Here is an 18,359-nt window from a genome sequence, read left to right on the forward strand (position 1 = left end):
GAGTAAAATAACAGCATAGAGAACATTCAACCACAACAGTGATTCTCATTTTGTACTTACATATATATATGTATGTATAATATATTTTGTGTAAATATTTGAAAACTGTAGTACATATGTCAACTTGATTATACACTGTTGTTTTTAATAACACGAATCTTCCTCAGTAGTTGTGACTTCTCTATGCCACGTTCCTAGGGACATGTGGAAACGATCTTTGACTGCAAATTCAAACCTGATGATCCCAATCTTCTAGCAACAGCTTCTTTTGATGGCACTATAAAAGTCTGGGACATAAACACACTAACAGCTGTGTACACCTCCCCGGGTAATGAAGGGGTTATTTACTCCCTGTCATGGGCCCCAGGTAAGAAGTGTTTTATTAAAATCAGGAATGCAGTTAAATGACTCTCCTAACTTTTGTTTTCATTTGAATTATATCCTTCTCTCAGTGCCACCTTGCTTCAAATAATTGTAGGGACAAATTAGTACCAATATATATGTTGGTTCAGTTTTTGTGAGGGTTTTGAATAAACTGCCCCGTGCAGGCACTTTGATTTCTGGACCTTTCTTTATGACATAATCATATACAAAAGCCACAGTCAGTAAGGATGATCTTGACCATCTAATTTTAGCTGCATTTGTATAGCTATGCCTTTCAAGGTGTAACAGATTTTATTTTTTTTTTCCTTTTTTTTTTTTTTTAAGATTTTATTTATTTACTTGAGAGAGAGACAGTGAGAGAGAGCATGAATGAGGAGAAGGTCAGAGAGAGAAGCAGACTCCCCATGGAGCTGGGAGTCCGATGCGGGACTCGATCCCGGGACTCCAGGATCATGACCTGAGCTGAAGGCAGTCGTCCAACCAACTGAGCCACCCAGGCGTCCCAAGGTGTAACAGATTTTATGTGATAAAAGTTTTCCTTAAAATTTTCCTTAAAATTTTCATATGAATCAAATACATGAAATTTTTTAAAAAAATAATGTATATCTTTCCCTGATAACATCTGTTTTTATTTACTTATTTTTAAGATTTTATTTATTTATTTGACAGAAATCACAAGTAGGCAGAGAGGCAGGCAGAGAGAGAGGGGGAAGCAGACTCCCTGCTGAGAAGGGAGCCTATTGCGGGGCTTGATCCCAGGACCCTGAGATCATGACCTGAGCCGAAAGGCAGAGGCTTTAACTCACTGAGTCACCCAGGCACCCCTAATATCTGTTTTTAAATATAAATGATTCTATAAAATCACATTCAATGTTGACCATGTAATTTGATAAAAATCCCACCACTGCAACATTGAAGAACATCTGTGCCTGAATAGGGCCTTTTGTTTGATCTCAGAAAAATGCTTCCTTTATACCTTCCTGTACATAAAGGAGAGAAAAGATGTCCTTGAAACCTGACAGTTTTTTCTCCAAAACATTATTTCCCTATCTCGTTTTGCACACCCAAATGAATTTTTCACTTTATAAAATATATAGAATGCTTTTCTTACTTGTCGTAGTGGTAACATATTTAAACCCACCTATAACCAGGATATAGCTTATTTTTTAGATTATCTCCTTGTGCACAGCGATTTTTAGTCTTGAATTTATGGGCTGTCAAGAGTTTTAGATGTTTTTAGGGATGCTGGGAATCTCTTGGATTTTATGCATGAAAGTTTTAGCCTATATGTGTACGTGCCTGTGTCTGTCAAAGATTATCATAGGAGTCAGATTTTCAGAAAGGTCCATGATACAAAAAAGGTTAGGAGGCTAGTGCTGTTTTATTTATCCCTTATTCCCCCCAATGAGCAGAAGATCTCAGAAGAAGGTTTTACTTCCAACTCTTACTCTGACAGTAGTTGTTTCTGTAAGCAGAATATACTTAGTGCCATCTTGGATACAAGGCCAATTGAAAAAAAAAAGTCACTTCACTAAGAAGTGAGGCACAAAAAGAGCTAATTAGGTTTCTTACCTGCTGCCTTCTTCATAGTCATCCCCATTTGACATTTTGTGCTTACCAACATTTATTTAAGAGGGTCTGAGAGGCTCAGTAACTTCCCCAGTTTACGTCCCTCGTGAATGATGGCAGAAGCGAGGTCTACACAGGCCCAGTTGGGCCTGGGCTCCCGCTCAGTGCCATATGTATGCTTCTGCGTGCGGGGCCCCCGGCTGGTGGCACAGAGGCATGATGCTATGGCAGCTCCTCGCGGAACAGTTCTTCCTCCACAGTGTTAGCTCAGCCTCACACCTAAAACTTAAATAGAAAGTGCAACTGTCAAAACCGTTGTTCTGATTCATAACACAGAACCTGATCTTACCTAAAGCATTAGTTCACTCTCTGGAATGCAGGACTGTTGGAAAATGAAAATTCTTTACTTTTTTGAAATTTGATTACTGATGAATCACTACTTTTAGTTAAGTATGGTTAAAATTTAAAAGATTTACGAAGGTCGGTAGGCTTGGAAGTGAGTAGGGTTTAGAGGATTGCGTAGCTTGCTGTCCTTTTTTGAGTAGCAACCACAGGAGAAGAAAAAGAAGTACAAATTAATATGGAAACTTCTCAATAATTTGAGAACCCAAAAAAGGAGAGCAGAATGAAAATACTAGAAAAATGGTATGGACTTATCTTTTTAAGGTTTTTAATCATCTATTCCAAAGTATTTCCTCCATGTCTTACTTGTAGGTAGCACAGGACAATTGTTCCCTTCTTTTAATGCAGAAAGCCTCTTTGACTGCCTTGCAAAAAACACTTATGTATCAGAACATCTGCTAACTTAGCAGCAGTTTGATGTTCATGGATCTTTCTGTTTCTTACAAACAAAGAACATTGTTTAGGTTTTTGATTTAAAGAACCTGGATTTTTTCATGTGTTCTGCTTACAGAAATGCTTTCCTAACCAAAAAAAAACAACTCGTTAGATGAGTGTAAAGAAAAATGTAAATACTGACTGGATGAGTGATAGTATTGAAGAATTATTGATAATTTTTGTGTTCGTGATTATGATAATTTGGTCATGTTATTGAAAGAGTCTTTTAGACATTTGTACTGAAGTATTTATTGGTGAAATGATAGACTGTCAGAGATTTGCTCCAAAGAAACCCAAGAGAGACTATAAACAAAATGAGAGTTGACCTTATTTTGATAATTGAAGCTGTGTTGATAATACATTCATTATACTATTTTCTCTTTCCATACATTTGATAATTTTCATCATTAAAAACTTAGAAAAATTTGGGACGCCTGGGTGGCTCAGTTGGTTAAGCAGCTGCCTTCGGCTCAGGTCATGATCCCAGCGTCCTGGGATCGAGTCCCACATCGGGCTCCTTGCTCCGCAGGGAGCCTGCTTCTCCCTCTGACTCTGCCTGCCACTCTGTCTGCCTGTGCTCGCTTTCGCTCGCTTTCTCTCTGACAAATAAATAAATAAAATCTTTAATAAATAAATAAATAACTTAGAAAAATTACATTGTAAATTGCAAGTCCTTTTCAAAAATTAACATTTTGGAAAGAATTACATGTGTGGCAGACATTTCATATAATGTCTAACAAATTGTTTCCTAAGGTGACTTAAATTGTATTGCTGGAGCAACTTCCCGAAATGGTGCCTTTATTTGGGATGTTAGAAAGGGCAAAATGGTGCAACGATTTAATGAGGTAAGGTGTATTTATTGGTAGCCGAATAGTATAATGTCTTATACTGCCTCATGTTTTGTAAATGCTTTTCTCTCTTAATTTAATAATCGCCAGGTTACATTATGTTCTGTCACTTGGGAAAAAAAAATAAGAGAACATACACATGTTGAAATGAATTCTGAAACATATAGATGGGTCTAAGATAAAAGAATTCACCTATAGTTGTATTAGACATTCAAAGGAATTCTGATTTATTCTCCACAAAATTATCTGGGCAAATATTCAATAGTTGTAAGAAAAGTAAACTCGAAACAAGTTCCAAATTACAGTCTAAATTCTGTTACAATTCACTTTTCACGTAGGGAGAACCATTTAATATCTTGAACCTGATTCTTCACCTGTAAGATGGGAAAGTTGGATTTATACAGTTTCGTGGACTTCCTTCCACCTCCCAAATTCTGTTCCTCCAGGACAAGTGCTAAGACCGCCCCCCCCCTTCCTGCTGGTAGTGGCAAACATTGTACTTGACTTCTGCCTGGAATTTAATTGTCATCCTGTGTTTTACTGAGTCCCCTAATACTTGGAAACTGCCTGTGATCTCACTGTAGTATGTTAGATATGTATCAAGGGAAATAAGAAAGGATCTCTCTTTTGAAATTTCATTCATTTCAAATGATTAATGTTGGAGTTTATTGAAGATATAATCTATTTGAAAATGACTTTAAAGCTATTTATACAAAAAACTGATCTTCCTCTGAGGATCAAGCAGCTTTGATTTTCTAGGGGACACTAAAGTAACGTGGAAAATGCAGAGTATTAGGGAAACTTTACCAACTCCCAGTAAGCAATTTTGCCCCCTAAAGAGGAGGCTTTGACAAAGGCCCGGAGCGTTCCCGTCCTCACTTTCTCCAGCGCAATGCTTTCAGGTCAGCAGTGCCCCGACCTGTCCTCTGCCCTCCGCTCAAGAACAGCACTGATCCCATGATAGTCATATACAAAGAAAAGAAATAAATCTGAGAAAGAAACTTTTGACCTACATTCAAAGAAGTTATCCTTGGGGGTCATTCTGTTGAACTCTTCTTACAGCATCTTGGCCTCCTGTGACCTCAGAGGTCTGCCCATCAGCACTGTGACGGCCCCACCCTGACCCCCCCGACCAGCATCCTAGCATGGGGGGTGGGGGTGACCCTCACTTCCTTTCATGTCTCCCCAGAATTCTGGAGCATAGTCGTGACTGATAGAAAAAGTGCTTAAATCCGGGATTAAATCTAGGATCCTAAATCTAGGATAATTAATACGGGGTGGTGCTGGCTGTAATTAACTGAGTTACCCACGTCTCACAGAAGGAAATTCCGGGTCTTAGAAGCCCTAAGTTGCACTTTTCCTGGGATAAACGAAGCTGACGTGAGGCCTCCTCTCCTTCAGTTCCCTGAATATAGAGACTGCCTCCCTTTTATGCGCATCTTTGTATAGCTACCCCCTTGATCCACACAGAGGGAGTAAACAGCGAGCTAGAGACCACTTCAGTAATGTTGCCTTAAAACTCAAGACTTTAGTCTCTCCTTAGCAGCAGCCACAACTGAACTGCTACATAAAGTTAAAGAAAAGTTGGAAATAGATCGATGGCAACATTTATTCTCCCATGCCCTGCTGATGAATGACATTCCCATGTGTAGTATATTCCTTGTGGTTTTACAAATCCTCATCATACTGGTTGTGACTCTATCCCTCCCCACCACCCAATCCAAGAAAGCAGAGGAACAGGTCAATATAGAGTGGTTTGTGACAGGAAGAACCTTAAATCCTTCTTTGTTTTTATAAAACAGAAACCTTTGGGATTTAGAACAACAACCAGTAATAACAGTTGCAGTATTTCTTCTGCTGTGGTTGTGGTAGCACCGGGTTAGGAAGTGGAGAGATCCCTGCCTTTGTCTCCATGCAGGCACTTCTGGAAAAGGCATCAAGCATAGCTTTATTCTGCAGATCTCGGCTCTCTGCCAGCGTCTGCAAAACTGAAACAGAGCCTCTTAATCGATATCTTAGCAGAGGGGGTTGGTTTTTTAAGTGTGATAGCTTCCTACATTTTTAAAGTTTATGTTCTGCGTCTGCTGTTGACAGTAATGCCTCTGTTAGCATCATCTAGAGTAAGTTCCTAACAGAAGAGCAATACTAGAAGAAGTAAATAAATAAGAGAAAAAAAGGGGTGAATTATTTTTTATTGATAGGTATTTTGCATTTTTTGAAGCATGGAAAAAATGGAATATTCTGCGTTGCCTGGAGTCATAAAGATTCCAAAAGAATAGCCACCTGCAGTGGGGATGGCTTCTGGTAAGTCCTTGATATGAAGTTACACTGCTTATTACAGATGCATGTGATAGTACCAGTTGTGTCCCATTGGCACGTACATCCGGGTCGTCCGCGAGATCCCATTGTAGGCTCTGCCAGCTGTCGTCAGTACATGGGTACAAGCCCACACGGGCACAGACCGTGTTCCATAGCGGTACCAAATAAGAGTGTGGAGAGGTTTCAAGTAAATAAACCAGTCATTTCTTTCTAAATGAAAATACTTCCTGAGTGGTAACTAAAATACTGTGAATACCTCAAAGAGACTTTAAGAACTTTTCACTAAGAGTCTTATTAATCCTCATCACGTTTTTGAGGGAGTGGTATTTCAGTTTCACGGGTGATTCAAGAGATATCAAGTGGTCTAGACACTTGTTCGCCTTTTGTAGATGCTATTATTTATAAAAGGATGAATAGCCTTTGCAAGAAAGAATAAGGTAACACATGTGGGAAACGCCTAACGTCTCTGACCCTCTGTTTCAGAAGCCAGTGCTTTCTTAATTCTGCTAGATCCCAGGAGAAAGTAGGTTTCCAAGGAATATATATGTAAGGGAAGAATCACCTTTGAGCTGAACAAATGTGTTTATCCAGATGTTGCTATTGTGCAGCTGTAGGTTTTGTCATTGTCAGCAGGTGGTAGAATCGCGCGTGGCAGCAGGCAATGTAGGAGAGATGGTCTCCTGTTGGGTTTGGCAGGGCCCAGCCCAATTTTCTCGTCCTCTCTTTAATTTCAGTGAAAAAGACAGTTGTTATGGAAACCAAAGATCTTTACCAGGAAGGGGAAATTTTCCAAAAATAGACATATTAGTGATTTTTTTGCCTTGAAAAGAACTATTTGCTAATGGATAAATACCAAAATACAATAGATGTGCTTCAGAATTTTTGGATAACGTGATCCACAGTTAGCTTTACCACGGACTTTCAGGACATCACTGATTATGGTTATTTGATAAATAACCATAGGCAGTGACTAAACATTTGCAACCACTTCCCAGTAGCCTCAGAAGTTTTCATTGGCCTATCTTTTCTAAAGACTTTTAAAACTCTGTGATACATTAATTTATACAGTTCCTGCTGCTGCTGCTGCTGCTTCTTTTTCTTTTTTTTTTTTTAATTAGCTGCCCTTTGTTATGGCAATGATATAGTTGGGTTTTAGAGCCTCTTTAACTTTTGCAGCTAAAATGTATTCTTTTGGGGAGAAGAGATCCTCCAAATTTCTAGTTATGTCACTCAGAATGTGCCACAACAATGTTACAGCTTGCGTGTCTTGGACTTGGTAAAATAGTACATGCAACTTGCATTATAAATGAGCTCTTTGAAATATAAATTTTGAACTGCTAAATTTTGAAGCATATGTTAGTTATATCATTGTTTCAAAATATATGTGTTAAACTATGTTTTTTCTCAACTAAAAATATTCTATAAGAAATTCTATAAAAATATTTCTGTAAGAAATAGAATATAAAAATATTCTATAAGCAATATTCTAAATCAAAATTTATCACCTTCAAATTGATTTAAGTGGATTGCCATAATTAATACTGTCTGATATAAATATACTCATAATTGGTGATATCATTTACTTAATATTTTTAAATGTTCCCTGTGCTTTGAAGACAAGGTCTCTATCCTAAAAAACTTACTTTTGAATTATAAAATACTGGCTTTGTTTTTGTAAATAATGTATTCGTAATTTTTTTTTTCTATTAATCTATTATACTTAATTTCAGTATTATTCGAACAATTGATGGTAAAGTGCTACACAAATACAAACATCCAGCTGCGGTATTTGGTTGTGATTGGAGCCAGAACAACAAGTAAGAATTTCTTTTTTTCCCAAGATAAATAACTTCTGAGATTTTAAATAAACCTGAAATTTAATGTTATTCCCACAGGTAATACTCATCACTCTCTTTAGAGTAATGATCTCGTTGTCTGGCCTTGTAATTGATTGTTTACATTAGCTGGTGTTTAGGAAGAAGCATAAGACTAACTAATAAAAAATGGAAATTTAGTCTGAATCTGTATGTGGCTTCTACCGTGGAAGTGTATGTGACCCTTTCCCTAAACCCTTCCAGGAGTCTCGCCAGTGGTGTTATTCCACCAGAACTTTCCACTGTCCTCCCCCCTGCAATGCCCTGAAACTGCATGATTTCCCGAAATTTAGAACTTGTGCATAGTTTTGAAGGGTCATCCTTCCTTACAAGCCTAGTATTTACCATGTAAACATCAAGTCAGATTTAAAAATTAATCCAAGTCAAATCCCCTCTAAAACTGATCCTTCAAGTCACTGCACTTCCAAGAATCTTGCATTTCAAACCTCTTATTCTGTATAAAGTGTACTTAAAGATTCAAACCTCCTTTAGATATTGTGAAAATAATGTGAAATTACGTTTTTCCATATTGCAAGTGGAAAATATACATATTATAATATTAAAACCTGTTATACTTGTGTTCTGGGTTAAATCACATAAAAAATGATGGATCTGTGTATTTCTTTCAGTAAATATAGAAGAGTTTATAAACCTTATAAACCTATAAAACCTGTCAGAGGTTTTATGCAAAGTGAGCTTGTGCCCAGCTCCTCCCCCAGGACTCCCCATCTACGTGGCCTGATAATGTTCATAACAAAGCTGCCGAAGCCAAAATCCTTGGCCTCTTCTCTTATGCCTTGTCATCTGGTCTGTTTCCATTTCCAGTCGGCCAGCAAGTCCTGTGATGCGATCCATGTAAATGCTCCTTTTCCAGCCACTCCTTTCCGAACTCCCCAACCCAATACTACTTGTTTGCTTTTGGACTTCCTCAGAAGCCTTCTAAATCACATCCTGTGTCATTGCTTCCTTGTCTCCCTGCCCCACCTTCTTGATGTCGAAGTCAAAGTATTTAACAAGGGGGTCTCAGTACACCATTTCATTGCTTACACTGATTGTAGGGTAAAATGCAAAATCTTAGGGGCGCGACAGGGGAGCCCCCGTATAATCTGGTTCCTGTGTGTTTTAATCATGCCATTGCAAGCCTGGCTCCCTCTTGTTCTTTGCATTCAGCCGCACTGGCTTTCCGTTTCTTGAACTAGTCAGCTTATTTTCATACTGAAGCTTTCTCTCATGCTGTCTCCCTATATCTAGGAATCTGTTCCCCACCCCATGCACACAACCCTTCTATATTGTATTTAGGGAACATCCACCTATATTCCAGTTCTCAGCATCAAACTACTTCTACAGAAAAGTGTTTCTGGATCCCCATGTTAGGTAAATTTCTTCTATGATATCCTGGGAGCACTTAATAAAAGTAATTATAACAAATAAAATTAATAAAGATTAGAGCAGAAATAAATCATAGAGAGGTGCCTACTTGGCTAGTTAGTGGAGCATGCAACTCTTGATCTCAGGGTTGTGAGTTCTAGCCCCATGTTGGGTATAGAGATTAATTAAAAATAAAATCTAGATAGGAAGGAAGGAAGAAAATACAAACTAAAACAAACAAACCAAAAAACCACATTAAAAAAAACAAACAAACAATAGAACAGATCAACGAAACCAGGAGCTGGGTTCTTTGAAAAGACCAACAAAATTGCTAAACCTTTAGCAAGACTCATTGTAAAAAACAAACAAACAACAAAACCAAATAAACAAAATAACTAGTGGAAGAGGAGAAATAAGAGCCAACACCACAGAAATACAATTATAACAGAATATCATGAAAATCTATATGCCAACAAATTGGACAACTTAGAAGAAATGAATAAATTCCAAGAAACATATGATCTACCAAAACTAAAGCAGGAAAAAATAGAAAATTTGAACAGACCAATCACCATCAATGAAATTGAATCAGTAATCCAAAAGCACCCAAGAAACAAAAGTTCGGGACCAGACAGCTTCACAGGCAAATTCTACCATTTAAAAAAGAGCTAATATCTTTTGTTCCGAAACTATTCCAAAAAATACAAGAGGAAGGAAAACTTCCAAACTCATTCTGTGAAGCCAGTATCACCCTGATACCCAAACCAGATAAAGCAACCAGGGGAGAAAAAAAAAAAAAAGAGAGAGAACTACACATCAGTATCTCTCATGAATATAGATGCAAAAGTCTAACAAAATATTAGCAATCTGAATCCAACAGTATATTTTAAAAAATCATATACCGCCATCAAGTGGGATTTATTTCTAGGATGCAAACGTGGTCCAATATTTGCAAGACAATCAGCGTGATACATCACATCAATAAGAAGGATAAAAACCCTATGATCATTTCAAACGATGCAGAAAAACCTTTGACAAAGTACAGTATCCATTCGTGATAACCCTCTGCAAAGTGGGCCTACAGGGAACATATCTCAACATAATAAAGTCCTCATGTGAAAACCCCACAGTCACTATCCTACTCAGAAAGCATAGAGCTTTCCTCCCAAGGTCAGGAATAAGACAAGAATGTCCACTCTCACCACTCTTAGTTACCATATTACTGGAAGTCCTAGCTACAGCAGTCAGACAACATAATGAAATAAAAGGCATCCATATGGGCAAGGAAGAAGTAAAACTTTCACTATATGCAGATGGTTTAGGAAACCCTAAAGACTCCAGCAGAAAACCACTAGAACTGATAAATGAATTCAGTAAAGTTGTAGAATATAAAATCAATGTACAGAAATCTGTTGCATTTCTATACACTAATAATGAAGCCTCAGAAAGTGAAATTAAGAAAACAATCCTGGTTATAATTGCACCAAAACCAATTAAAACATCTAGGAATAAACTTAACTAAAGAGTGAAAGGCCTGTACTCCGAAAACGATAAAACAACTGATGAAAGAAACTGAACACAAAGAAATGGAAAGGCATTCCGTGCTCAGTGGGTTGGAAGAGCAAATGTTAAAATGAATAGATAATGAAGATGTGGTGAATATATGTAGAAATACACGATGGAATACTATTCAGCTGTGAGAAAGAATGGAATCTTGCCCTTTGCAACAACATGGATGGAGCTAAACAGTATAACGCTAAGCAAACTAAGTCAGAGAAAGACAAAAACCATATGATTTCACTGATCTGTGGAATATGAGAAAGAAAACAAATGAGCAAAGGAAAACAAAAAGAGAAAGAGGCAAACCAAGAAACAGACTCCTAACTGTAGAAAACAGTCTGATGTTTTCCAGAAAGGAAGTGGGTGAAGAGATGGGGGAAATAAGGGGATGCATAGTGAAGAGCACACTTACCATGATGAACAAAATCAACTAGGAATTACTTGACACAGAACTATTAGCCATATGAGTAATATATATATATATATATATATATATATATATATATATATATACACATATATATACACATATAATTTTAAAAACCATAATTACTTCTTTCAAAGAACCAGCTCCTACTTTCGTTGATTTGTTACACATTTCACAGCACTCACCATAGTACATACCCTCCCCAATGTCCACCACCCAGCCACCCTATCCCTACCCTCCCACCCCCCAGCAACCTTCTGTTTGTTTCATGAGATTAAGGGTCTCTTATTGTTTGTCTCCCTCCCGATCCCATCTTGTTTGATTTTTTTCCCTCCCTAGCCCCCAGGATCCCCCACCCTGCCTTTCAAATTCCTTATATCAGAGAGATCATATGATAAATGTCTCCCTCTAATTGACTTATTTCACTTAGGATAATACCCTCTAGTTCCATCTACGTCATTGCTAATGGCAAAATTTCATTTCTTTTTATGGCTGCGTAGTATTCCATTGTATATAAATATACCACATCTTCTTTATCCATTCATCTGTTGATGGACATCAAGGCTCCTTCCACTGTTTGGTTATTGTGGACATTGCTGCTATAAACTTTAAGGTGCACATGTCCCTTCGGATCACTACATTAGTATCTTTAGGGTAAATACCCAGTAGTGCAATTCCTGGGTCGTAAGGTAGCTCTATTTTCAACCTTTTGAGGAACATCCATGCTGTTTTCCAGAGTAGCTGCACCAACTTGCATTCCCACCAACAGTGTAGGAGGGTTCCCCTTTCTCCACATCCTCACCGACACCTGTTGTTTCTTGACTTATAAATTTTAGCCATTCTGACTGGTGTCTGGTGGTATCTCACTGTGGTTTTGATTTGTATTTCCCTGATACCTAGTGATGTTAAGTACTTTTTCATGTGTCTGTTGGCCATTTGGATGTCTTCTTTGCAGAAATGTCTGTCATGTCTTCTGCCCATTTCTTGATTGGATTATTTGTTCTTTGGGTGTTGAGTTTGATAAGTTCTTTATAGATTTTGGATACTAGCCCTTTATCTGATATGTCATTTGCAATTATCTTCTCTCATTCTTTCAGTTGTCTTTTGGTTTTGTTAACTGTTTCCTTTGCTGTGCAAAAGCTTTTGATCTTGATGAAGTCCCAATAGTTCATTTTTGCCCTTGCTTCCCTTGCCTTTGGTGGTGTGTCTAGGAAGAAGTTGCTGGGGCTGAGGTCAAAGTGGTTGCACAGACCTGTACCCCTGGGGCAAATAATACATTATATGTTAATAAAAAATAAATTAAAAACATAATTAAATTTTAGTTGGAAATTGGCTGTCTTGTCCTCTACAATATGAGCTCTGTGAGATCAGCAACTGTGTTATCTATTGTTAGCAGTATATTCTTAGAAAACACTGTGCTGCTAACCCTCACTGTGCCTAGAGCAAAGTAGATGTTTAAAAAATATTTCGTCAATAAACAAATGGATAGAATTATCTTGTGTCTGATCAATAGAACAGTTCCACATTTTTATTTCTGTTTATTGGTTAATAAGTATTTGACCAGTTGAAATAAAAATTAGACATTAATGCAATGTTTTGTTGATTAACGTTTATGCTTACTACCAAGTATACCTAATAAATTTCAGTTTTATTCTTAAAAACCTTTTTAAAATGTTCTAATAGCAGTATCCATATTTTACATTGTCCCTTCAGTGATAAGTGAAAAATACCTTGAACTTATAAAAGTTTATTCATAAGATATTTCTGAATTTATAATTTGGATATCTTTCTATATGTATATTCCTTGAATGTTTATTATTTAATTTTTAAAATATTATATTCATGTGTCCATATACACATAAACAAAACATTCTCATGTATACATGTAAATATTTTTATTATGTAAAGTGTATTTTCCCACATGTAGAGACTGGCCCATTTATCAGTGGGACTTAGGCAGATGTAAAATTTATAGGTTTTAGCACATTTATAGATTGGCATGCCATTTTGCTTAAATAAATGCAAGTATAATAACCCACGTGACAAAAATCAACAGTTTGAAGTTTGCGGAAGATCATGGTAACAGTTGGGTCCAAAATGTGTAACTTCTGTATAGAGTATGGGGGCTGTTTGTATGATTGTTAATGTTCCTCAGGGAGACTGTTTGGGCATAATTTCTATGGGTCTGCCTTAGACCTCCTGACTCCATTTGGAATAGTGTTCCAAGTATGACAGCTAGGATGTCATAGATATAAATGGTTGCTTAGTTACTCCCATTCTCTTGAGAATAGCAAACAAAGGTCACTGAAAGATCATATCCACGTATTTTACTTACAGAGAATCCCTAGTTGGAAGAGTCAAAGCATCTCAAGCTGGTGCAGCCACCAGAGACAATTGGGAAACTAGGACTGTGATTTTCTGTTATTGGTAACAAATAATATCAATATTTTTTCATGTTTTAATGTGCCATTGATGGTGTTTCAGAGACATGATAGCCACTGGCTGTGAAGATAAAAATGTTCGTGTTTATTATGTGGCCACCAGCTCTGATCAACCACTAAAAGTATTTAGTGGACATACTGCAAAAGTGTTCCATGTTAAATGGTCTCCTCTGAGCGAGGGAATTCTTTGTAGTGGTTCTGATGATGGGTATGTATTTTTGGATTCTAATTTTTTAGTCCTTAAACTCATAAGCTTATAATCTTCTAGAAATGTATATACTTATACATGATCCAGCTTATGGGTGGAAATGTTTTAAACATGTGCATATAACCAGGATGTATAAGCCGTTAACAATTACCTAATTGCATTTAACCATAGTAAATTAAATTTTGCCATGCTTATGCTATCATGCTCGTGATTTCTATTTCCTTACTTGTTTTGCTTATTATGGATGCTTATTTCTATCTTATTAGCAACATAGTTAACAGAAACAAAAATTTTGGAAGAATCATTTCGGAAAGCGAAAAATCTGAAACGAACAAATCTCTGTAAAATATAGAGAAGAGTTTATTTTTAGTAGTGTCCTGATAGTTAATATGGAAAACAGCTGTACTCTGTTTTCATTAAGAATAGAAAACAAGAAGATGATCATGTATTTTTAGCATGAAGAGAATTTATTTAGAAATGAGAGTGATTTAACATTTTTTCCTGGCTTTGTAAAAAGTTACTGAAATTTTGTCTCTATTTTATATTCAAACAGGATAGATTTTCATAGTACAGTTTGGTCCCTATTTGAATATGAGATAAATTTAGGTAAGAAAAATCTTACTTTATGCAGATAGAAATCATAGTGTACAGTAAACACAAGTTTAATATTGAATAATTGACTCTTTTCATCTTAAAACTTTGGCATCCATCCAGATTTCCTAAGCAAATCAATTGTGAGAGTTCTGTGGGTTATCACTGGAGATGTTGCTTACAGTAAGGTTATCATGTCCCAGCGAATGAGTTGACTTAGAGATTGTTCGTCTCTTAACACAGACCTCAGTGTCTGAATGCTACTGCTACATTTTTAAAAAGTGTAATTTTCAACCATTGTCTAAGAAATATTTGTGAGAAAGATAGCAATAAGATTATTTTACTTAATTATGCTAGTGAAACTTGGAAGTCTTCTGTAATTGTAGTTATGGGTCCCTTTATATGGCTATACAGGTAATAAGCTATCTAGCACCTTTAAATAATGCTTACGTACAATGGGATGTATAAAGCTTTTTCTGTGTTTTAAAATTTTTTTATTATTAATTTTTTTTTGACATATAATGTATTATTTGCCCCGGGGGTACAAAATGTAATTATGATATTAGTCTGATGTTTGCCTAATCTAAATTACGTCACAAAGCAAGAGCACCTGTTCTAATGAGTGTCCCTTATGATAAATTAAAGTATTTTGATTCACCTCACTTTAACATTAGCTTACTTATGAAAACATGGTATCAACCCAAACCAATTCAGTGCTAGCATAAGGATTTAGCACAAAATTAGGTTGTGCTATGCCTAGACACAGGTACCAGGATAAAGGGAAAAAGAAGGAAGTCTTTATAGAAAGCAGAAATAAATATGCCTTAAAGAAATGAAAAATACATATGTGATGTGTCTCCTTTATAGTGTCATATAATCTTTGGAGTATTAACATTTTGGCACTGTCAGGTTGATATAAATCTGTAACTAAAAATTATTATGAATTATCCAATTATCCAATTGTTATTGGAATTTGGAGGTCTTAAATTGATTTTTGAGTTCAGATTTTTTCAGTACCACTGTATTTTGTACAGTTGGTAGATTCAAGTAATAATATGAATACAGTTATATTTAAATTTTGTACTTGATTTTAGGGATTCCACACCAACTAACCAACTTACTTTATTGACCAAAACATGAAGGAATGATTTACTCTTTCATAAGAGCATAGAGATGAATTGATTTTTCAAATAATACCCAATGTACATGTTATATTTTTATGATTTACAAATAATGTGAGTGTTGTTAAATTATTGTACCCATATTAGTAATATTTTTTGGCTTTATCTGAATATTTTACTTTAAGAAAGAAATTTTTTAGGTCTATAAACTGTGAAATGGTAGATGTAGGATCATTAGTAAAGGACCAGTTAAAGTAGGGAAAAAAATATAGCCTACTTATTTGTTTATTTTCTTCTGCTATAAATAAAAGAATTATAACATACTTTGAAACTTAAAATGCTTTTTAAATTTACTGAGAAATAATTGTGCTCCTCTAAGCATATGCCAATACTTTAGACAAATTAGAACATGTATTATAATACATGATATTCTGTTTTCAGTTCGGTTCGAATCTGGGATTATACTCAAGATGCTTGCATAAACATTCTTAGTGGCCACACTGCGCCTGTGAGGGGATTAATGTGGAACACCGAGATTCCGTATCTCCTCATCTCTGGCAGCTGGGACTACACTATAAAAGTATGGGACACCCGAGAAGGAACCTGTTTGGATACTGTTTATGATCATGGTGCAGATGTATATGGTAAAGTGTTTTCATGCACTTTTAAATTTTGCTTTATTAATGAAGTTTATAATTTCTGAGAAATACAATGTTTTTTTTTTTTTTAATTTTTTATTTTTATAAACATATATTTTTATCCCCAGGGGTACAGGTCTGTGAATCACCAGGTTTACACACTTCACAGCACAGGGAAATACAAATCAAAACCACAATGAGAAATACAATGTTTTTAAAGAAACCTTCACTGTTTCCTTTTATAATAACCTTTTTCTTATTAAAACTGTACTTGTTCATTATGGGAATATCAGAATACACAGAAGATAATCCAAAATGTCATGAGGAGTTATTTATGTTTCCATGTGCGCGCACACACATGCACACACATAATGGCTTGGATTTTTTTCCTTCCTTTACCATCACTGCAGAAGGAAGTTGTAACACAGGAAATCAGTGAGAAAGTAGGTGTAACTTATCTAGCCGTTCCTGTATCTCTACTCTTGGATATTTAGGACAATGTTTTGCTTTTTAATGTAATAGTAAGTCTGTAAAAACAATTAATCTGGGTATAGAAACCAGAGTTCTTGTCTTTTGCATGTCATTTTCATTTATAGGCCCAAACCTTGATGGGCATAAGTGGTGAATTAGGAAGGCAAATATGGTTCCTTAGAGAAAGTCACCCCACTCTAGCCACTTGTGTCCGTAAACTTTACCTCAGTGGCCTTTCAGTTGAGGCAGAGGGGCTGAGTGTGGAAAAGAATTGTGTTTCTGGTTGTTCTAAACTGGAAGGTCCCAGTTCTCTTTCTTCTTATATTAGAACTTCCATCCATCCTCCATTTCCTCACAGATCACTGTGACGCCATTGCTGACAGTGTGCTAGCTGCTGAACCAGCTGAAATGGAATTTCAGCATTTTCACCAGGACCGTTAGCTAATCATTACTCAATTTTGTATTCATACTTAGAGAATATGCTAAATAATATATTCTTGTATCATTTCAGCCAAAATAGAAATGCTGTTTCAAAACACTTCTATATAACTTCAATTCTGTAGAAGTTTTATGAGGTACACATAAATAAATAATATTTTTCAGTGTTTACTTTTTGTTAAAATGGGTTTCTTTTTCCCATCAGGTTTAACATGTCATCCCAGCCGCCCCTTCACTATGGCCTCTTGCTCCCGTGATTCTACAGTGAGACTTTGGTCATTAACACCTTTAATCACTCCTTTACTAATAAATATTCTGGCAGACAGATCTTGGGAAGAAATTATCGGGAACACCGGTATTGAAAATATGCATGTATTAGATTTTATTTTTAAATACTATCTTAAAAGCAGTCCTTTCTCACTGAATTGTCTGTTCTTTAGATCATGCTATAGAACAAGGCAGTCCTCCTCTACTGTGTGGTAAAGTGTCAAGAGATATTAAACACGAAATAGAGAAACTAACTGGTAATCCTCGAGCAAAAAAACTAAGATGGTTTTCAGAATGTTTATCAGTGAGTATCATAGGAGCTAAGCGTGAACATTTTCCCTGTAATCAGAATGAGTCATTACAACTATTGTCGTTATCACATATTTACACTTACCGTCCCAACTCAGCGGTTCCTCTGAACGTAGTCGGTTCAGAATAAGAAAGCAAATGGAAACCAGGAACGATAAATGAGATATATTACTATTTTGTCAGTTTTCTGACTTAGATATATGCCTGCCTCTTTTTTTTTTTTTTTAAGATTTTTATTTATTTGACAGACAGATCACAAGTAGGCAGAGAGGCAGGCAGAGAGAGAGAGAGGAGGAGGAGGCAGGCTCCCTGCTGAGCAGATGGGAGGCTTGATCCCAGGACCCTGGGATCATGACCTGAGCTGAAGGCAGAGGCTTTAACCACTGAGCCACCCAGGAGCCCCCTGCCTCTTATTTTTAAAGATGCTAAATTCTTTGGGGTTTCGAGTGCATTATTTTCTCTTTGGTTATTCTGTATCAACCTTTCAGCCTCCAGGTGGCAGTGACAATTTGTGGAATTTAGTGGCTGTGATCAGAGGACAGGACGATAGCCTGCTTCCTCAGAACTACTGTAAAGGAATAATGCATTTGAAACATCTGATTAAGTTCCGAATGGTAAGTAAAGTATGCAAGGATCATGTCCTCAAGCAGAAATTAGTTTTGCCTTTTCATTGTTGAAATACAAAAATT

The 18,359-nt window shown here is 36.4% G+C and overlaps 1 protein-coding gene across 7 annotated transcripts in view; it reads left to right on the forward strand.

Annotated features, from left to right (window-relative positions):
* The window catches only part of WDR17 (WD repeat domain 17), a 103,179-nt gene that overhangs the window by 58,483 nt on the left and 26,337 nt on the right, over positions 1-18,359 (forward strand). For 6 of the 7 annotated variants that reach the window (XM_045069418.1, XM_045069417.1, XM_045069422.1 and 3 more), the window contains 9 exons: positions 199-367; positions 3,544-3,635; positions 5,860-5,942; positions 7,688-7,774; positions 13,671-13,835; positions 15,989-16,191; positions 17,300-17,449; positions 17,535-17,665; positions 18,159-18,284. In XM_045069418.1, coding sequence (XP_044925353.1) covers positions 199-367; positions 3,544-3,635; positions 5,860-5,942; positions 7,688-7,774; positions 13,671-13,835; positions 15,989-16,191; positions 17,300-17,449; positions 17,535-17,665; positions 18,159-18,284 — 1,206 coding nt within the window. The remainder of the gene's footprint in view (positions 1-198; positions 368-3,543; positions 3,636-5,859; positions 5,943-7,687; positions 7,775-13,670; positions 13,836-15,988; positions 16,192-17,299; positions 17,450-17,534; positions 17,666-18,158; positions 18,285-18,359) is intronic. The other variant, XM_045069423.1, reaches the window with a different exon arrangement.

This window comes from Mustela putorius, unplaced genomic scaffold (assembly GCF_011764305.1).
Source record: "Mustela putorius furo isolate JIRA1106 unplaced genomic scaffold, ASM1176430v1.1 tig00003932_pilon_pilon_pilon:0A:0A, whole genome shotgun sequence".
Lineage (NCBI taxonomy): Eukaryota > Metazoa > Chordata > Mammalia > Carnivora > Mustelidae > Mustela > Mustela putorius.